The sequence below is a fragment of the Squalius cephalus genome, assembly GCF_949319135.1.
Source record: "Squalius cephalus genome assembly, chromosome: 11".
NCBI classification, from domain to species: Eukaryota; Metazoa; Chordata; class Actinopteri; order Cypriniformes; family Leuciscidae; genus Squalius; species Squalius cephalus.
In genome coordinates, this window is record NC_137132.1 from 34971961 (window position 1) to 34994747 (window position 22787).

A 22787-nucleotide genomic window follows, 5' to 3' on the forward strand; every position below is an offset into this window, starting at 1 on the left:
GCGATTCACAAAGATGACGGAAAAACATACAGAGAGCATCAGTTTTAGTTTCTCCTCTGACAGCCACAAGACCAGACAAAGCGAGAGAGAACATTGTGCTTGGTAGTTGGTACATTTTTCATCTTAAAACCAAACTTGGGTCTTCAGACGACAAAGATTAAATCCAGTCCGGCTAGCGCTTCTCATAATGTTTAAACATCAGGTCAGTAGGCGGAGAGAAGATGGTCTTTTGTGGCTGTTTGAATACATTCGACCACATGAGCGTTTAGACTACGAAAGCAATCCGGTCTAATGCGTTTTCAACAACCTCTGGAAGTGGTCAAAAGTGGACAAGCTCAAAATGTTTTAGACCCCGTTTACACCTGCATCGTCCACTTGTAATCTGATCGAACAAAACGCATCTTAATACCAGGTGTAAACAGGGCTTATGTTACCTTACTTATGTCCCTTATCGGTTCTGTAGTCCGAGTGAGCAGTGACGTGACGAGGAGAGAGATGCAGAACCAATAACCTCTTGGCCTCTGATTATACTATCTGAATAAATGTAAAGGCGCCAAAAAAATTAAATCTTTCACCAGCGTTTCTGACAGAGGGTCAGAGTGAGGGTGGAAAATAATCATGTTTTGCAAATGTATGATTATTTACTTAAATGAACCTCAAGAACAACAAAAATGGCTAAAAAATAAAAAATCATCCAAATATTGTTATTTATTCACTCAAAATAAAATTGATATAATTTGGGAAGTGATTGTTTAGAATTTTATATATATAAAAAATATGTTATATTCTGAAAGTTGAATCCAAAGCAGATTATGACAACAAAGATGCTATTGGTAGGAATAATCTTTCTGTTGTCTTCTCTGGTGTTACGATATACCATTAACCCAAATATTACCATTAAGTTCTGGCAAACAACCCGAGTATTGTGGGGGTGGATTTTACACAAGTGAGCACTACTCAATTTTATTTAAGAAAACATCTAGCTTGATTAAAAGTAGTTTAAAAGTAGTAATTTTGATATTCATAGAGTCTTAGAGCAAGGTATTCTGCTTAAAGGGACCATAAAATGCCTTTTTCCATTTTCATCATTCTTTAGAGAGTAATGTTGCTCTTTAAGCATGAAAAAGCTCTGTAAAGTTGAACGTCCCTCCAGCGGGAGTTATTCTCTATATCGGTGTCAGTGTTTCTGAACTCCCTGAAACGACTCCATTGTAGTCTTGAGTTTCTTCCGGGAACGAACACGTCACAATATTCCTCATTTAAATAATTAATGCGCAGAATAAAGGGGCGGGGCCTGGTTGAGTTAGTTAGTAGTGTGTTGAAACTGGTGGTTATGGTAAGGGGCGGGACATTTCCCAAACACACTCAAAGCTCTTGACCAATCACAACACACTGCTCCAGCCAACCAATCAGAACACAGTGTGCTTTTCAGAAGGAGGGGCTTCATAGAGACAGGAACTAAACAGAGTGTTACAGACAGACTGGGAAGAGAGGAGCTGCAACAATGGAGAATATGATAAATATACAATGGAGAATATGATAAATATAATGTGTTTGAACATTCAAGAAGGAGATCCTATTCTAGTACAGCCCAAAAAACATCAAGGGCATAATAAGTCCCCTTTTATATACCCACCAGTCAAAAGTTGTAAAATCAAATTTTTTTCCAGTTTTTATTAAATTTTATACCAGTATGCCTCAAACCATCAGATTCATCTGCGAGTAAGAGCAAAGTAATTTATATATAGCATTTTTTTTTTTTTTAATGAAGTGTTTTCATTTGCGGTCTTTGTTGGAATCATCAAAGCAGCTCAACAAGTGAAATGCAACCCATGAGTAATATCTGACCTTGGAAGATGATGAGATGGAATAGTAGCGGGCCTGCAGTCGCGGCAGAAGCTCACAGAGGTGGTCAATGGGAGGGCGCAACGATGGCAAGTCCTCAAGAATAGCCAAAATATTCCTACTTGAGTCCAGCACCCAGCTCTGGTACAAAGCCTGCAATATCACAATGACAACGTCACAAATACTGTTAGTTATTGCACAACAGCATAATTGCAATCTAGCCCACCCTGCATTTGCCTCCACTTGCCTACGCGTCTTCGGTACGCTGAAAAAACAACAATCTATCACTTAATGAATCAACAGCCTATCTACTAATCATGTTTGCCATTAAACATTATATATATATATATGCCCCCATGAGTTATTCAATCACGTCCTCAACAAAAAGTCTGGTCCCACTTTATATTAAGTGGTAAGTACTATGTACTTACATCTAAAAATAAGTACAAATGTACTAATTGTATTCATGTTGTATTGTAAAACACATTGCTGCTAGTGAGGTGTGACACGGGTAAGGTTAGGGTCAGGTGTGGTGATATGGGTCGGTTTAAGGGTGAGTTAAGGTGTAAAGGAAGGGTCAACAGTGTAATTACAAATGTAATTACATAAATTAATTACAGCTGTAATTACATGCAGGTATTTAAAAAAAAAAAAAATAAGTGCAATGTAAAAACATGTAAGTCCATTGTATCTAATTATTAATTTCAATGTTAGTACATAGTAGTTAAAGCCACTTAATATAAAGTGGGACCAAAAGTCTTTGTTGCGCATAGAGGGATTTATTTGGTAAATCCATCGTAGTTTATGCGCATTTCTTCTTATCGGGAAACGTTATTAATTATTAGAATTTATCCGCATTTGTCGCTTTCATCAGCTGTGTTTTTATGCAATATCAAAATGTGCATAAAAATAGGTGGATGGAAACATGGCTAGTGAAGCTTGCACCACTTTTGCAACAGCTGAACTGTTACTGGTAACACTACAGCTCTACTATTGTCATTTTACCACAATATGTTCCTAAATGACTGACGTAAAACTGAGTGCAATTTATAGTATGGCTTGCAAGCGAGTAAAATGTTTATTGTCTGGTGAACTGTAAGGCATTTTATTTGATTTAGCTGAAGGTGTGACTTTGGCTCTAGTGACAGCGATGCTTACTTTGCCCTCAGGTGAGGAGGAGGCCATTTTACGCATGTTCTCCTGATCTTTGGGGTCAGTGGCGTATTGTGCCAGTTCATAAAGCACGTTTGTGCGTGGAGTATTGGTGATGTCCAGATAGTGAGTCAGGGCGGTGCGGTACGTGGTGGGGCAGGGGAAGGGGTGCTTCTTATTGGACTCCTCTGAAAAGAAATACACACACATATATTTCAGCTATGTTGACAACTGGACAGACATGAACGAACTGTTCAAGTTGAACTTTTAAAGTTTAATGCCATACCATCAAGGTTGTTGAGGGAGATAACAGTGTCAAGGTCCACACCAAGGATATCACCAATCCTGTTCACTATGGCTGTGTCATTGATGGGATACACAGCAACATGGTCTCCTGATTCATATCTACACAAACATTTTAAAGGAGCAATCAGTAAGCAGTTTAAAACTAACTGAAACTCATTTTGCCATTAATAAAAAGGCTCCATTTAAAAATGAAATACAAAAGAATCATTTGTTTTCAACATTTTGAAAGCTAGTTACCCTCGTACACACTGATTATCAAGCGAATGCACTTTCTGTACTATCTTTTCAAAGAAATGACACCAAAGGTCCATTTAGTCCATTTATGGTGAATACATTTTATTTATATGGCATTTGATTACTTAGAATTGATTTATAATGCATTATAAATGTTATCACGTTGTAATGCATCAAATCTATTTATAACCACATTTATAATTATATATTAGAAATACTTGGACAGTTGATGGATTTGTTAAATCACCATGTCAACGTCACAAAAGTATTTAAAGTCAACTACCCGCTTTACCTATTCATGGTTACACATGGTTCATGTGTACCTATTGTGTTACCCGCTTACCTATTCATGGTTAACCCACATTATTGAGAACAACGATATCACAAATGATTTGGACTATTAAGGGGAAAGTGCTCTTATTTACATTTTTTAGAAGCTCACAGAATGAGATGTTAGTGTTAAACTGGTACAAAGTGTGTTATTGATTATATGATTATGATGATACACATTATTCAAGAGAGGGAATGCCTTACAATTGATTTCCATCCATTGGACTCATTTAAGTGTGCATACTCCATTTCATACTCCATTTCATACTCCATGTCATCTCCAAATGAAATATTTCATTCGAATAACAGCACAGATACATCGATCTGATCATGAATGCGATGAAACATTGGAGTATAGAAGTCAATGATGAAAAATGTCATTCAAAGAAGAATGGACGGAAAAGCAACTATGCCTTTATTCTCTGTAATAAATGCATTATAATGTATATTATATTATACACACACACACACACAATAATGCAGGACAGTTAATTATTACTAGTATTAAATGGGTGATAAACTGAGAAATCAAATTTTCCCTGATCTTTTGACACATAAGAGGTGATTGTGCTATGAAAACAATTTAAGTTTCAGAACTCAAAACTTTTTCATTAGTTCAAAAACGGATTTTATTGAGACCAAGCTCCCAAAACGACTCGTTTTGTACTTCCTCCTCTTTATTACATATTAGATCTGAATAGATCAGCTCAGGACTGCCTGCCCAGACACCGATCAATGCCACTTCTTCATCATCACCTCTTCGGCCCATGCACTGGCTCGTAACTGGGTTATGGTTACTGTTGTTTGGTTCATAAAGGTTTAGCTCTGTTCCTGCTGTTTTAGAATAGAACATCCTGTAAGATCACACACAGTACCTGATTTTAGAGCCTGTGATGTCCAGCTCCAGGTGCATCAGATGTCTCTCGCCGCCCTTGTTGAGCTTGCGGTTCACAGTGACTGGTGCCAGGAAAGGGTTCTTCGAATCGAAAGGCCTGTGAGAACACACAATGAATAACACCAATCACACTTTAGAGGGTCAGAAATCAAACAGGGCACAGAGCAGAAATGGCACCACAAGTGACACAAATTGTCCTCAGACAATGAAAAATGCAAAAATGGCACTTTTTGTGCATTAGTTTCCCCCTGATCTATGTTATGGTATTCTTATTAATAATATTATTATATTATCTTATTATAACAATCAAAATATTTCATATCTAGTTATGAGTTAGTGCAGACACTACAGTGGCCTGCAGCAATTACACATCTGTATTCACCGTCTCAGCAGAGATGTGATCGTGCGAGTGAAAAAAAGACCCGGCGTGAAGACCCTACTCTAGCGTATGAGACCACTGTTCAAAGTACTGAGCAATCATCCATGCAGGTGATTGACGTGTAGACTACTTTAAAGTCTGAATATCATGAACAAAAATCATAAGGTAAAATACACTGACACAAGGACCTTTTGCCTGTGGTTTAAAAATACCATAGCAAAAACAACTAGCCTAACTAATATACATTTCAAGCATTATTAAAGACATGTAAATACTCAGTAATTAAAAAAGTACAAATAAAAAACAAGAACAAGTATACTATTAAAATAAACAGTGTTTTAAGATTTCCAGGTATTCAGAGGTTCAGAAACTAATCACATAACACTGCACTTTATTAATAAAATATACATTACAAATATAGTTAGAAAAGTTATTCAGTCAATATTATTCAGTGAATTTTCTCTTTATATTGTTTGTTTGGTTAGTGTTATTATAGAGACGGCAGCAGGAATATTAGGCTGCTGTCAGAAAACAGATTTGAATGGTTTAAAATTCATATTGAAATGCTTACAAAGGAATCAATAAGACGAATCGAAATTTAAATTTTATAACAAATATCCAATATTTCTGACCAATATTACTGATCTGCGTGAGTCAGGATTTTGGGCCAAAATAACCGTAATTCCAGATTAATCTGGAAGAATCACACCTGTCACGAATCAAGCCTCTGTGGTTCCTCCTACTCGCCACCAGAGGGCTCCCTCTCCCGAATATTGACATTATCCATTTAAACGCCATTTCCCATGATCCCGTGCCTGGTCCTGATTATCTGTACACCTGCCGCTCATTATTTGGACTATTCATTCAGTCTCTCTCCACTCCATCATTGGATTTCATTGGAAGTCTTGTTCTGCCCTGGCTGACATTTCTGAGCGGTTTCCCTGTTTCCATTGTTTCCTCGTTATTGACCCTGGACTGTTCTCACCGTATCGACCCTTTGCGACTCTGCTTTGTTTGCCTGGATACTCGTAACTCTGCCTGCCTTTTGACTACGTTTGTGTTTCATATCTCTTTTGCTGGTGTTTGACCCCAGCCTGTTTGTTCTACATTTACTGCTGATAATAAATATACAGCACATGGATCTCAATGCCGCTGCCTCTTCATTACAACATCCCTGCTGAGACGCAAGCGATTGAATTTGACCTTTAACAGCCATGATTGAAGAACGCAAATTTACTTTGATGGATTGATTCAGCGGTTTTTGGATGCAAAGAGACATGCCCCTGAAAAAATCCATTACAAGGGGCAAATATCATCCTTTAATAAAAAAGGTTTTCAAACTGTATTACAGTCTATATTATATGCAAATAAAGTCATTTTTAATTCTAAAGTATCAAATATTATGTCTGTATCTGATCAAATTAAGCACAGCAGGATCTGTCGTCAAGGTTACGTGAGAAAGATATTTAACATGAGGGAGTGGCCTAAGATAAAGCTTCTGTCTGACTGACTGATGGATGAGAAAGTAGTGCTGTACTCACGGCTTCTGGCTCTCAAAGCTCTTGAGGCGTCCCAGCTCTCCAGTGTAGATCTTATTCATGTTCAGATCGCTGTGTACCTTCAGCTCATACTGGCGGATGCTGAGAGAGACAGAGGGTGGGTGTGTGTGTGAGAGACAGCGTATAACCCAGCAACTGTTACTTCACAAAGCCAAGAGTTTTGTGACAAGCTATTCTTCAGTTTGTCTATGGAGCAGTGTTTTCTAGTCTGAAAAGGCCTGTTAATTAGGCAGAGAAGGGCATGTTGAGCTCAGGTCACTGTGACCCGCTAACAAAGAAGGAAAAACGAGCAAAAGCTCCTGAAGAGATGGAAAGATCATTGAGGTTTCAGACCTGGATTCTTCACCAGTTGCTTCAACTCCAAAGTGTTCACAAACAGCTGGCCAGAACTGCTCTCTCCACGACACAAAATCCTCCTCAAGACTGAGAGAGAATCAATGACAAAAACATGCATTATTATGCTGCATTATGAACTTTTTATTATTTTTTTTTTACATCTGCTGTTCTATGGGTTTGCTTCAGGACTCGGATGTTATATATATATATATATATATACACTACCGTTCAAAAGTTTGGGGTCAGTAAGATTTTTAATGTTTTTAAAAGAAGTATCTTCTGCTCACCAAGGCTGCATTTATTTGATTAAAAATACAAACAAAAACAGTCATATTGTGAAATATTATTCCAATTTAAAACAGCTGTTTTCTATGTGAATATACATTAAAGTGTGATTTATTCCTGTGATCAAAGCTGAATTTTCAGCATCATTACTCCAGTCTTCAGTGTCACATGATCCTTCAGAAATCAGTATAATATGATGATTTGATGCTCAAGAAACATTTATGATTATTATCAATGTTGAAAACAGTTATTTACATTTTTATTTCATGATGCTATGATGAATAGAAAGTTCAAAAGAACAGCATTTATCTGAAATCTAAAGCTTTTGTAACATTAAACACTACCCTTCAAAAGTTTGGGGTCAGTAAGAATTTTAATTTTATTTTTTGGGGAAATAAATAAAATAAATCAATACTTTTATTCATCAAGGATGAGTTAAACTGATCAAAAGTTACAGTAAAGACATTTATAATGTTAGAAAATATTATATTTTAAATAAATGCTGTTCTTTTTAACTTTCTATTCATCAAAGAATTTTGAAAAAAAAATTTGTACACTGTTTTCAACATTGATAATAAAAATGAATGTTTGTTGATCATCAAATCATCATATTATAGTGATTTCTGAAGGATCATGTGACACTGAAGACTGGAATAATGATCCTAAAAATTCAGCTTTGATCACAGGAATAAATTACATTTTACAATATATTAAAATAGAAAACAGTCATTTAAAATTGTAATAATATTTCACAATATTACTGGGTTTTTTTTTAAATCAAATAAATGCAGCGTTGGTGAGCAGAAGATACTTCCTTTAAAAACATTAAAAAATCGTACTGACCCCAAACTTTTGAACGGTAGTGTGTATATATATATTTAGGAACTTATATATCAGGAACTTACCCAACACGGTACCACAATTGTTTATCATATGAACAACAATGAGTCTCATTCACTGATAATTGTGTGGATAATAGAGTGGTACTGGTATGACATCAGAACCTGGAGGACTAATTCACAGTTTTTCAATTTATGAGTAAAATAAGGTCTGTGTGGTAAATATAACTTGACGTTACTTTGACATTTTGTTCTACAACGTACACTGCACACATCCACACCCCAAACTGTGTTATCTAGTTACTTATTAAAAACATACAAAATTTCTGTCTTCAATATGGGTTTGTGTAATTTACTTTACTAAGTATCGTCAAGTTATGTTTACCACAGACCTTATTTTACTCATAAATTGGAAAACCCCATTGGAAAATCTCGAAGGAACCAGCTGTGAATTATTCTTCCGGGTTCCGATGTCACACCTGTAACACTTTATAAGTGCTTACATGCACAGGACAATTTCTCAGGAAAACTTTCTGTCAGGTTTGCAACAGGGGCATCCACACATTCATTTGTTCTTTACCTCAATAATCATTTATTTGAAATGAGATGACATGAAAAACTCACCAGGCACGTCTTTCTAGTGTTAATGTTTGGTTTCTAATTATCTCTTGAATTTCTATGGTTTTATGCTCTTATCAGCCCATGATTCAATGCAAGAAAAAAAACACATGGTACAAATCACGTAGGCTCGATTTTGGCACGTGACTACATGGATCAGGTTGCCACGTGGAGCCACATTTAAATGTATCTTCTTTTAGCTTGCATAATTTAGTTCATGGTTTTTAAGAAATGAAACGGGAAGCATGCTCTCCTCCCTTTTAAAAGTTAAGTCTTTTTTTGACACCCTAAAATGAACCACTTAAAAGGGTACTATTATGCTCATGCTTGTTTAATTGTGTAATTGGCATGATACATTTTTAGCTGACAAATAAAATGTTATATTTGATTTATTCTGCATTATTCGGAAATCATTATTTCTAGTAGATTAAAGGGTTAGTTCACCCAAAAATGAAAATCTTGTCAGAAAATTCCTCACCCTCATGTTGTTCCAACCCCGTAAGACTTTTGTTCATCTTAGGAACACAAATTAAGATATTTTTGATGAAATCTGAGATTTTTGGGTGAACTAACCCTTTAAAGAGTTTGGTGTTACTGCAAATCTGTGATCAGGATAGATCATGGTTCCCCTACACTCACAATCATACTATTAGTTATTTCTCAACTTCAAAAGAACAAAGAATGTTGTGTTTGGCATTAAATGTAGTGGGAAAAGATGGAAGAATTTTCTTTTATAGTGTAGAGAAGTAAAACATTTCCCAAATTGAAAATACTGTGATGATGTAAAAACACATGAAAATTACAGTAACAGGGTAGAAATACTTTCATACTATCCACTTTTGGAGTCTCATTGATTTCTCACATTGATCTTGGCCGGGCACATTTTGAGCACTATAATCAGACAGAGGTGTTTAAATGAGTGACTCACTTTCCATCATCGTCTCCCATTCCCAGGTCAAAGATCCTCTGCGCTCCCAGCTCCGCTAGCCTCTTGTCCACATACTTTCCCGTGGCGTTATAGTGCTCATATGTCTTATTGCCCAGTGCAAACACCTTAAAAATAAGTTTTAGAAATGATTTATACAAATAGATAAATATTAATTGTTCTATACTGTATATTCATTACATTCATGACTCCATTTACACCTGGAATTAACATCACAAGTAGCCAGCGCTTAATACAAGTGCTAATGTGGTCCAAAACCTTTTGAATTGAAACCACACACGAAAATAGTCAAAAACGCATGTGATTTCATTTGCAGTGTATTTTTCCGCAGATCGAAATCTTTTTTTGTGATTTAAAGGGATAGTTCACTTTGAAATTAAATTTTGGTATGTTTTAGCTTACCTCAAGAGCATCCAAGATGTAGGTGTCTTAGTTTCCGCAGTAGTTTCAATTTTGATATTTTTAGGTCAAACCGTTCTTGTCTGTCAGTCATATAATGCAGCTCTATGGTCACCACCTCAAAGAGCATGCACAGAGTCCAAATTAAACAATTCCCCATCGTAAGTACACATTGATGGCCTAAGACACGAAACGAGCGGTTTGTGTAAGAAAACGAACAGTATTTATATCGTTTTTACCTCTTGTACACTTTCCGGCGCTTGCGCAGACTAAGCCAGAACGCGCGCACACGTCACACACCAGGAAGCGCGCGCGCCCTCAGATCACTTGGACGTGGTTGTGTAGAGGTAAAAATTATATAAATACTGTTCGTTTTCTCACACAAACCGCTCGTTTCGTGTCTTAGGCCATCAATGTGTACTTACGATGGGGAATTGTTTAATTTGGACTCTGTGCATGCTCTTTGAGGTGGTGACCATAGACCTGCATGAAATGACTGACAGACAAGAACGGTTTGACCTAAAAATATAAAAATTGAAACTACTGCGGAAACAAAGACACCTACATCTTGGATGCCCTTGAGGTAAGCTAAAACATACCAAAATTTAATTTCAAAGTGAACTATCCCTTTAATAACATTGATGTCATTTTGGGTGAACTATTCCTTTAAATCCAGAAGTTACACAGTCATATTTGTAGCTTGTACTTCTGCTAAATCTGTGGGCAAATATCTTTTCTCAGGTTTTTTTTAAACCAGTGATTATGTTGAGTCACTGAACTTTGCACAACTTCTGTGTAGTATTCATGAAGTAAGCCGTCTGAGACATTGGCTCGTGGAAGTATGACACATCATATTCCCCAGAATCACTTCTGCTCTGCTGCACTGTGTCATGGGTCCTGTTTGTTCAAATAAGCATTTTTTGGAAAGTACCTAAAGTATTGGAAACACAGTGTTTTTGGAGTTGTTTGTTAAAGTCTAAAAAGCTTGTGTATATCAAAGTGCTTTGACAACTGTTTAAGCTAAAAAGCTCAGAGCATACAACTAATAAACTGAACCTGACAGGAGGAAGTCAAGAGTTTTTGTTCCTAAAATCTTGAAATTGATGTGATGAGGAACTCACTGTGTATTTAACTCCATGGAGGTCAGCATCGCCCTCCTGTAGCCAATCATAGAAGTCTTGAGCATTATCAGTGGGGTCACCCTCTCCATACGTGGCCATGCAGAAGATCGCTAAAGAGTTCTCAATCTCAGCCAGACGAGAGAGCTCACCCTGGGAATAAAAGTGTGTGTACACAAACACAAATGGGGAAGGGGGAAAAAGAGCTTGTTGAAGATAAAGACAATTTTCATCCCACAGATGAAATAATGTTTGTGAAGTGCAATGAATAAATCTAGCACTGACAGAGACATCATATGCATTACCATTTCATATTCCTCTGGGTCCGCTGCCATCCCCTTCATGCCATAGCGATGAGCATCTTTGGCAAGTCTATTGGAAAACTCTTCAGCTGTGCCCGTCTGTGAGCCGTAAAACACGACAATGTTCCTGCCCTAGAGGGTCATGTTAAAAGTCATTATGTATTTCAATGACTATCCCAAAAGATTCCCCAAAGAAAATATTATGTTCTTGTTACATAATTTGCACTTCATTGACTTTAAAAAGGGTTATTTTAACATCCTGCAAAGTCAGCATATTTTGAGAAACTAAACAGACTAACCCTCAGAGGACGAGCCAATAATCAGTTCAATTCAAAAACATTATCAGGTTAGCTCTTTGCCTGTTAGTTTTCTTCCCTCCCCATAATGTGCAAGCTTTTCTTCCACATTGTTATGTTTTTTGAGATTGCACACCTAATATTTTTGAACTTTAATAGTAAATGTTCCATATCTGCTGTTGTGTCTAGACCATAGACTGTAAAAAAAAAAAAAATGGGCGTAGTGTCCATCACGTCACCCGTAGGTTTCTGAAAAGCATTTTTGAAGCCCAAAGTGGGTGGAGGTGAACCTTTTTATTGTTATAAACATCCCTGAAAACCACACACACACACACACACACACACACACACACACACACACACACACACACACACACACACACACACACACACACACACACACACACACACACACACACACACACACATATTTTAAAGGGACACTAAGTAACTTTTTAACCTTAACTGAACAGCTTTGGAGTCAGTGGAATGGTTATATTACTTATTTCGGGTTGAATGGTGGTGGTTTCGCACCCCCCTGGTGCCCGAGAGCGGAAAAAACTCACTTGCAACTTTGGGCCGGCGGGTCGGCGTCAGGAAGTATCGCGTGATATCAGGTCTCGCGATGTAACGAATTGCTTGACGGCACTGCACACGTAATTACACGCCCCTATTCAAGCACCGGCTAGCTATAAGCAATGGGCAACGATAGATTTAGTTATGGCTGAGGCTGTAAAAAGATGCAGAAAGCTAGGAAATCTTTGTCGGAGGACCAATGAAAGAGGAAACGGGAGACTGACCGAGCAAGTCAGACTTGAGTAAATATATCGGACCGGCTTTTTCAGAATGGGGAGAACTGAGAGAAACAGAAGCCTGCAAAACGGATGCTGATCCTGCTGTTGCACTTGTAAGTATCTTTGGAATAAACTGTGTTTAATATTTAAATTTCAAGTAATTGCGACCTCAGGATGTTTGCTATTGTCTGTAAAGGTTTTTATTATGATCGCTGTCTGTTACGGGCTTACTAGTAACGTTACGCTAGATACTATAACTTTGATGTTAGGCATTGTCATTAGCAAACACGTTTGATTTCTGTAGTTGTGTGGCCGTTCCTCTGTCGGTTTTATTTGTGTAACTTACACTTTTATTTTATGTCACTAAGTCAACGCGTCTGATAATAGGCAATAAACATGTTGCACATATCATGATCGAGCTAGAAAAAACGTTCTGATGTTTTCTTAGACAAGCAAAGGTAAACCATCATTCTACCAGATGAACTTATAGACCTTGCTAATATAACAAATATTAGCCTCCGATATATATATATTTTTGCTCATGCCCATTCTCCCAAAAACAAACAAACACGAAAGCAGTAGTTCGCCTCGTTCATATCGTTCGTTCCCGGTAAAAATACTAGTATGCATGACAACACAATAAAAAAATAAATAAAAAAATCGCCATCAGTTGGAAAGAAAGTATTGCTTTACTTGCCTCGGTAGACATAACTGGTTTTGAAATAGCCGGTTCCTCTGCTCAGCTGGGTTGCTCGTGGCGAGGGGGGTGGGGTGACAACAGTTCGTTTTTACGACAGAGTGTTTGAAAGCATTTACTACCAGACACTAGGGGGAGCTTCGTAGAGAAAAAACACTCAGACTTGCCTAGTGTCCCTTTAACTGAGCTTTGTAACTGATGTATTTTTAGTTTGCACGCTACACCTGTCTCTTTTTACACCAGTCTCTTTTTATGAAACCTGTGAACCGCATTCACCGGTTCTAACTCTATAGCGACGACACTAACTCTATAGCGGTTGACCAGAGCAATTACTTCTCATTTAAACCACAATCAAAGAGATTTCCCCACACATTTCGCATCTGTCCTTTGCACAGCTTAGAGGGAACATTGTTCACGAGTACTGGGCCTGGTGCCGCCACAGGGTGCTGAAGAGTAAAGCATGTCCAGGGTTTGCCGGTTCTCATCTCAGGGAGGGGGAAGATGTTGAGTGCAAGCGGTTCGCCCGGCCAGTTGCCTACAGTTTACCTGCTCATACCTGACAACACACGGCAAACTGGCTCAACCCAGAGATTGTAAAATCTCGCACAGGTATTAGGTGTCGCCCAGCCCGCCGCTCTGCAAATGTCTGTTAGCGACATTGTGTGCTCATATTCCAGAAGGGCACGGCACACGCTGTGCCTGGTGCGCCTTGGCAATGACATCCATAATCCAGAGGGCCAAACTATGTTTGGAAACAGCCTTCCCTTTCTGCTGTCCCCCAATACAGAGAAAGAGCCGCTCAGAGTAAAGGGCAAGTTCCGGACACAGCAACGATGGTCCTCTTCTCGAGGCACCGCTTGCAAGTTCACCACTTGATCCCTAAAAGGGGTAGTGGGAACTTTGAGCACGTAGCCTGGTCGGGGTCTCAGGATCACGTGAGAGTGAGCCGGACCGAACTGAAGGCACGTTTAGCTGACAGAAAAGCTCAACTGACTCCAGGGGCTCAAAAGGAGCTTTCTGCAGACTACAGAGAGGTCCCATGAAGGAATAAGGCACAGTCTTGGAGGATTTAACCTCTGCCTCCTCTGAGGAACCTGATTATCCGGTTCATGCTTCCTTAAAGATCTACCATCAACTGCATTGTGATGTGGACTCTGATTTGAAGAAACATGTTAAGGTACATTTCAGATTTCTGCTTCCTAAATGATCTGTTTATAGGCAAACCCAGTGGTTCCCAAACTGGAGTCCGCGCCCCCCTTAGGGGGTGCCAGAGTTGCACACAAAATGCATTGCAATCATTTCCCAAAATGTAATTTGTGTGGAAATATTAGAAGTCTGTAAACGGGACGCTAACAGAGGCCAGAGACGGGACACGCTGAAGACGGGCACAAAGAGGAGAGCAGAGAAAACACTGTACCAGGCAGAGCAAGATCACCGTTGAGATGCTCTGAATATTGGAAGAGATTTCTTCACATTAAGTTGGGGTGGGGGTTTATATGAAGGCATTTCTGAAGGGAACTGACCGACTTCACAAAAGTTTAGATGACATTTTCTTTTCATATTACCTCCGTATGATTCTGAAACTTAAAGGATATTTTTTATAGTTTCTCAATTCACGACCCATTTAAAGATCTGTTAGAGGGCCTGTTTTGTCTGATCATTTTAACATATTAAACTCTACAGGAGAAGAGGAGGATAAAAGTCTTACCGTTTTCTTCATTTTGTCAATAAAACTGGTGTCCCTTGTTGTTGGAGTCCTACAAAACACAGACAACCAGAAGTCATACAACAAAATGGATTACAGCAAGTATATTATAAATTATTATGTATACAAATATGGCCAATAAATAAACAAGTAAAGGAACAAATATTGTTGAGGTTTCAAGCACTCCTGAAAACACTGTGAATCAATGTGTGCCCAGTAACAACAGACTTCGGATCCAAATGTCGAGACCACATTGATCTGGAATTTATTGTCATTTAAACTTGAGTTTTAAGAAATATTTGGGGTCTATTCAAGATTCAGGATTATTTTTTGGATCTCATTACAGTGGCTAAGAGTGGGGTCATGAAGCAACGGCCCCAGCTGAAATCTGATTGGCCTCGTCAGTGTCCCAGGAAAAGCACTAGTCTAGAAAAAAGTGCTCACTTGCACACTCATGTCATCAGCAAGAAGCCCCAATATCCGAGCAACATCACGTCTGAAGCTACCAATTATTATATAATCACCAATTATTACAGTAGCCGTATTAACGAGTTCACATAGCATGGTGTTTTAACATTAAAAAAAAGGCAGAACTGAAATAGAAATTTAATGTCTTTTTTCTTTTAATGTTGATATTAAGGAAAACATTTTTTTTTTTAACTGCAAATTTTCATTTAAATGTTATAAATCAATAAATATACAAGACAAATGTAAAATATAAAATAATTGGTTAAAAGTAAATTTACAAAAGTTAAACAATTGTTGAAGAACAACAGAAGAACAGAATAATAATAGTAGTAATTTCAGTGTAATAACATAAAACCATCACACGATCATTTTAATCAACTTTCATCCACCTGTATTTACACTTATGCACCTTGACACTGAGATTCAGGAACAGAGCACTTTTTGAGTGTTTACAATCGTCATCCAGAAGAACCCTTGCCTTCATCTTTCCATCAACACACACACACACACACACACACACACACACACACACACACACACACACACACACACACACACACACACACAACAATTGTTCAACGGTTCAAGAGAGTGCAGTGAATGAAGAAAGCGTGAGAGACTTTTCACTGAGTAAAAACTCTGGGCTCATGGCCAACTATTGCACAAGGATGTGAATAGTGTGATACTATTGTCTTTTCAACAAAAGAATGCTTTTGCACGTTCATTAATTCTGGAATAAAATCATCAGTACTTTTGGCCATCAAATCTGATATGGGATACATGTCAATCTATGGAGCAATGATGTTATGTAAAGAATTCAAAGCTTGAACAAGAAGTAAAAAAAAAAAAAACAGTTATCAACCAATCTGCTTTTTTCCCAATACATACACATGTGCCTTACTTACTTACGCAGGACCAAGACTGAAATACACTGGGTTAGATGTGTAAAGTTTTAAATGTTATATCTTCGGCTCTCCGCTCTGGGTGTCATGTTGACTTCATGAGGCCCGGAGTGACTATCACAGTAAGCACTCACCTGTCTAATGCGGCCAGCCGGTCCTCCGGTAAGGAAAACACACACCCCATGGTGACAAGAAGCACGTCCAAGAAAGCTGACGGCAAGACAAACTCGTCGACAGACCATTAACTACAGCGCACGCTGGAAAAACAAGGCACCGCTACGGGTAAAGAAGGAACATCTGTTGTACATGCTGGAGAATCAGAGGCTTCCTGCTCACACCGACTGAGAGAAGGACACACAAGACCAGAGCGCTGATAAATACAGCAAAGAAACCCTAATGAGGACCTGAAGGAGAGCGTGTGTGAAGGAGTTGATCCCAGAGTAAAGCAGCATTCCTGACACAGCTCGCGAGAGGCTTTTACGCCGTCCCTCCTCCATCACGAAGGTCTGCAGACGGACACAGCTATTGACTCTCTGAACCAGCCTCATGTCAACAGGGTTCAGTGCTCATATCCTGCAGACTATATATATACATATATATACTATATAGGCTACATATCCTGTTAGACTATGTTCACTACGGTCTCAAACCAGTAACATCTGGACACCACAAAGCAGGACTCTGATGAAATCCCATGTGTGAGCAGCAAATCTGAAGCATTCGGACGTGCCAAAACTCATGTAAACACAAAGAGAACGTGACCAAGGTCTGTTGGTTTCTTATTGTTCTTCATCCTCTCAGAAAAAAAGACACACACAATCAGCAAACGCCAGAACAACCCTGTAGCCGTAGCAACCGCTTCGAAAATGACATTTGCTGGTTTTGAAGACAGCGAATGAGTGCGGTCGGCCCCTCCCTCCAGAGAGCAGGATCGCCATGGCAACCACATCTATCATAAAAGCCGGATCCTCCGGTGACAGGCCAGGCACCGAGAGCAGCGAGACAAATTGGAAATGGTTTCCACATAAATGGGGGAGAGAGAGAGAGAGAGAGAGAGAGAGAGAGAGAAATAGGGTGAACATAATGGAGGGCTTGTGTTCTGCCTCAACTTTCCACCTTTGGAAAGCTCAGAGAAAGACTTGGCTGGCCTTGCCAAATACAACCTCCAAATGATATAAGACTCTGAAAAGATATACATACTTTCATAAGCACAACATTAAAGTAATATAACAGAGAGAGAGAGAGAGAGAGAGAGAGAGAGAGAGAGAGAGAGAGAGAGAGAGAGAGAGAGAGAGAGAGAGAGAGAGAGAGAGAGAGAGAGACCTCGCTATTTCTTACAAGCCCCCATTACAATGAAAACTATTCTTTAAGTTAAAATGGTCGTTCAGGGTTGCTGCACATTTTTTTAAGTCAAATTTTTTTTTTTTTTAAAGACCTGAAGAAATAAAAATAAAAATAAAACCGTACATTAGAGATGAGCAATATTGATGCCAAAATTAGTTCTCAATATTTTCACTTTTTTGTTGATAACAATAATTAGATGATATTTAGCGGAGTGTGTTTTTGTGCTGGTACAGTGGCAGGTTTAGGCCTGTTGTGACTCACGAAGACATTCATATTATTCATATTCATATTATTCATTATACACAGCAGTGACAGAAATGAACTTTTTTATTTTTTTATTTAGGGACAATATTTAACATCTACTTTCTAAACTGTTTAGATGTTTGCATCACCTTTTATGTCAAATTCTAACATTCAAATTGAATTAAATTAGAATAATGACACAGTATAGGGCTGTTACCAATCAAATGAAATCACTATCAACAAAATCCATCTTTGCAATGCAGAGGTGACTAGGAAGCGGCATCAGAAGTGGCATTACTATATTTACACCGCATTTACAATTGCATAAATAATGCTATGATTTTTTTTTTATTCAATATTTAAATATAAAATATTTCTAATTTTAACTTTTTAATTAAAGGGCACTTTAAATATGAAAGTAAACCGCCAGTAGGTGGCAGCAAGTCACGAGTGAGTCATTCACTCAACAGATATGTTCAAACGGCTGATTCATTCAGGAACGAAGCAAGTTGAGCGGGTCATTGAATCATTCATTAAACGGATTTGTTCAAAACAGATTCAGTCAGTCCAAAAAAAAAAAAAAAAAAAACACATCGCTGTCTGTCGCATGGAGACTCGGTTCTGCTGTGGTTTCAGTTCGAAATTTTCATTGACGAAATAAAGGAAAAACAAACAATATTGAGTCTAAAATGTAATTCACAATGTTGACTTATTGCTCATTTAACTTTTGTATAAAACAAATATCACATTTGCAATCGTGCTGATATTTTGGGAAAACGGCACTCTTGTTCGAGTGATATTGTAATATAACTACATCATATGATACAAGTATAAGATGTTTATGTACGCTAATTAGATTTTAAATTTGGTAAAGATTTAGATATGTCTAAGTCAAAGTGTCATCTAAAATGTAAGACTTTTCAGAAGTAAAAATAAGACTTTTTATGGCCTTCAATATAAAAAATCGAATTTAATACTTTTCAAGTATTTCGAGGACCTGCAGAAACCCTGTCATTTCATAGAAAACTATTTTTTAAAACAGTTTTTTTCCATAAACAACTGAATGATCATGTACTGTGAAGGCGAAACATTGCTCTTTTCTTCGCTGAAGAAGCATCTGTTCATAATTTTTCCTGATGGAACTGAAGCATTATTGATTTAACTAATTCTGGGACTGGAGCCTCATTCAATTCATTAATATTGTGAATTATATCTAATTCGCCATTCCAAAAAACCCAGACATGGCACTTCTGTGCATCAAATATGTCTGTATAGCACCTTTACAATTTCTTTTTTTTTTTTCTTTTTTTTTTTAAATGGTGGAGAGGAACGCTAACATTTTTTTGTGTGAACTGGCCATTACTCTAGTAAATTAATCACCCTATTTAGTTCAAATACAGTAGTTCGACTGATTCTAAAATCTAACATTTTAAAAGCAGACAACCCAGTTTCTAGTTTTGCTAGTTGACTTAGAGAGTGTATATTTATTGTATATTTTATTGCATAAAAGATTGTTTCATTTTTGACAATAGTACTGTAGTAACTTGACTGATTAATAGAATTAGTAAAATTATATCCTTTATCCGACTGATGTTATTTATTGTTTATTATAAATGACTATCAATTTAATTGAAATTAAAATATAGCACTTTAAAGAATGAAATTATACATTCATGAACAATGAAATATATTTTCACAATTTTTTACAATTCAACTTGGTCAGTATTTGACACTACTTTTGTTTCAATAGGAATGAATTCTTTCTAATTGATGAATCCAAACGCAGTGTTTACATGGACACTAAATAAAGTGATCGGGTTAATGTGCACGCTTATGTCACAAGCTTTAAATCGGATTAGATTTAGTTTTATATGCACACAGTGCACAAAAATACAGTTTCCCACTGTTTGCACATACTACTCTCCTATGATGCTTATTTTCTTTGATTTCGGGTCGGAGACGACGAGCACATGAACCGTTGTGCAGTGCTGCTTAATGAATTCATGCACCCAAAATAAAGTGTCTTTGGATGAGAGTATGAAGTGAGGAGGACTGATGGGACATTGTCCTGCACTTTGAGAATTTGAGAATGACATGACAGTCATTTATGACACTTCATTCAACAGCAACAGCTCGTTCCTTGCGTCATACGCCATTTCTACGTCATTGCACATGGGCAGAACTTTCCAGCTTCAGTTTCAATCCGATCAAGTGTTTACTCTCGTTCAGATTACAAAAGGTTTAAACCACCCCTTTCAATCCAAATGAAAGTTTAATGGGATTTGGCCGATTCATTACGATTGATTACGTGGTTGCATGTGACTTCTTTATTCCGACTGCAACTAGTAGATTATTAGGGTCCATTAAAGGCAGCTACTGATGAAAACAGTACTTTTGACCACACTTGGGGCCAGATTTACCATCAGCTTGCACCAACACAAACCCTCTTTTGATGTTAAAAAACTACTGTCAGGATTTACTAAAGACACGCGATGAAAAATTAGCTCTGAAAAGTCATGGACAGTTGTTTTTGCGGCTGATCTTATTGCATACGCATTTGTAAGAGTTTCCCTTTCAGACGCAAAATTGATGGGAGAGTATTTAAATGAATCACGCAGGGTGATTTACTAAGGTTTGCTCTCGTCAACTGGCATTTCGCCATTATGTAAAGCCCAAGAAAACATGTCTTAACCTGTTAAGCATTTGACATGCTGTGATAGTTGCTGTAAGAAGAGGAAGAGCAAGTTTCTCCAATCGTGTTAATTTATTTGGACTGCCAGATGAAGATGTTATACGAACATATGATTTGCCAAGCCACGTTATTTTTAATTTGCTATGCTTGTGTTGTTAGTAGATTACCTACATTATTTTGCGCTGCTCTTGGTAGATTGCGTTGGTCATTATGGAAATGAGATCTTAAATGAGATCTTAAATGAGGTCTGTTCTTAAATGTGATCACTGTCAGTAGATCACACACAGCACTTTCCACTCTCAGCTGCGCTTTTATGGGATTATGGTCTCACGCTAATTTGCCCTGTTTAGTAAATCTGGCCCATGATCTCTCTCTGTCACACACACACACAACTTTTAGCAACATGAACCAGCTCAGAATTGATTCTTGGAATAGAATCGAAGTCGGAGTCGATTAAAAAAACGTCTTGAATCGAACAGCACTTCCTCTATCGGCTTTCATAAAAATAAAAGAGCTCTTCTGCGTATTTTCAAACACCAAATGGCCACTTATCCTTTACAGACGCAAATACAATTTCTTCTTTTGCCACTAATTTAAAGATAAAATCTGTCGTTATGTAACATTAGGGGCTGGCCTGATACGTGCTGACATCTGGAAGACAATAACAACCCATTATCAGCCTGATTTATAAGCTCATTCATTACACATTTTCACATGTGTAGGTGGTGTGTCAGGGACAAAGGCACACAGATTCATCATGTCAGTACAGTTGTAAAAAATGGTTCAACTGATTTCTTATCCAAATTTAAGCTACTTAACTCTTTCCCCACCAACATTTAAAAAAAAAAAAAGTTGCCAGCCGCCACCAGCGTTTTTGGTCATTTCCACAAAAATGTCATGGCCCCCACAATATGTTGTTGAATGAATATCTGAACATGAAATATATCAAAAGAAAGAACAGATGCTCTGCTTTTAAACAAAAACAAAAAAATCTGTTTTATTCTAGTTTTTATTTTATTCAGTTTTATTACTTCATACATTATTTTGTTATCATCACTTAAATGTGGGTAGGTTTAATAAAAAAAGCAACATTTTGAGCAAAAAGCTGAGAAAATCGCATTTTTGTCAAAGACTATGTCTGGATCAGATTCGGAACGATGATTAAAGCACAGAAGGAGTAGATCGAGTCCTTTAACACCATCAAAGCTTCACAGTTCATCATCCTTTCATTCAGTAACATTAGGCAGTTTTGATTTATATGCTGTGTAAAGGGGAACTTGGCAACTCTCGCCATTTCTTCGCTGATTTTCACTTTTGTTGTCGCATGTTTTCTCCACGAGCTCCCCCTCAGCTGTGGGCCGTATATTTCACAGCACTGTCGTAAAAAATCTCACTTGCGGCGCCCTACTCCCCCTTTCTACCGCTGCTCATGTGCGTTTGTTATTATCGGAGCCGGCCAACTTTATCGTGTGGAGCGATGTCTACCGAGGTGGGTAATACATCATACACAGTATCATAGAACATTGTGTTTATGTTGAATTGCCGTAAAGCAGTTTGTGTTTCTCACTCGTTCTCGCTTCTCACGAGACTTCCTATTTCCAACTTACCAGGACGTCAGTGCCCAAGTTGCAAGGTTGGTTTTCTGCCTGGGAACGCAAGGGGGAGCGGGGAAAGTCCCCATTTTCACTGGGACAGGTTATTTAACCATCCAAATGATTTCTAAACGGTTTTATTAAGTTGAAATATTTGCCAAGTTCCCCGTTAATGTTGATGCTCGTGTTATTTTAGCATATGTATCTGCTTACATATGCTATCACTTGTTTCTGCTTCTTCTTCTTCCTGTGCTTTGATCTGGAGATGCGGTACTGTACAGGAGATGTGTAATCTGTCAAAACTGCATTGGCTCCCTATTAAACATCGCATCAATTTTAAAATATTGCTGATCACTTACAAAGCACTAAATGGTTTAGCTCCGCAGTACTTGAGCGAGCTCTTAACGCATTATAGTCCGTCACGTCTATTGCGATCTCAAAATTCCGGCCAGTTGATAATACCTAGAACATCAAAATCAACTGCTGATCCTTTTCCTATTTAGCACCAAAA

General features: G+C 37.9%; 1 protein-coding gene across 2 annotated transcripts in view; it reads right to left on the reverse strand.

Moving 5' to 3' along the window:
* Positions 1-22787, reverse strand: part of porb (P450 (cytochrome) oxidoreductase b) — a 43113-nt gene that overhangs the window by 9659 nt on the left and 10667 nt on the right. Inside the window, exons 1-11 of one of the 2 annotated variants that reach the window (XM_079885602.1) lie at positions 16540-17293; positions 15039-15087; positions 11547-11675; positions 11245-11394; positions 9707-9831; positions 7034-7123; positions 6683-6781; positions 4743-4859; positions 3284-3402; positions 3004-3185; positions 1849-1998 (exon numbers count right to left, since the gene is read on the reverse strand). In XM_079885602.1, the coding sequence (XP_079741728.1) occupies positions 1849-1998; positions 3004-3185; positions 3284-3402; positions 4743-4859; positions 6683-6781; positions 7034-7123; positions 9707-9831; positions 11245-11394; positions 11547-11675; positions 15039-15087; positions 16540-16589 (1260 nt within the window). In that variant the 5' untranslated portion in view covers positions 16590-17293. Of the gene's footprint in view, positions 1-1848; positions 1999-3003; positions 3186-3283; positions 3403-4742; positions 4860-6682; positions 6782-7033; positions 7124-9706; positions 9832-11244; positions 11395-11546; positions 11676-15038; positions 15088-16539; positions 17294-22787 lie in introns of those variants that run through there. The other variant, XM_079885601.1, reaches the window with a different exon arrangement.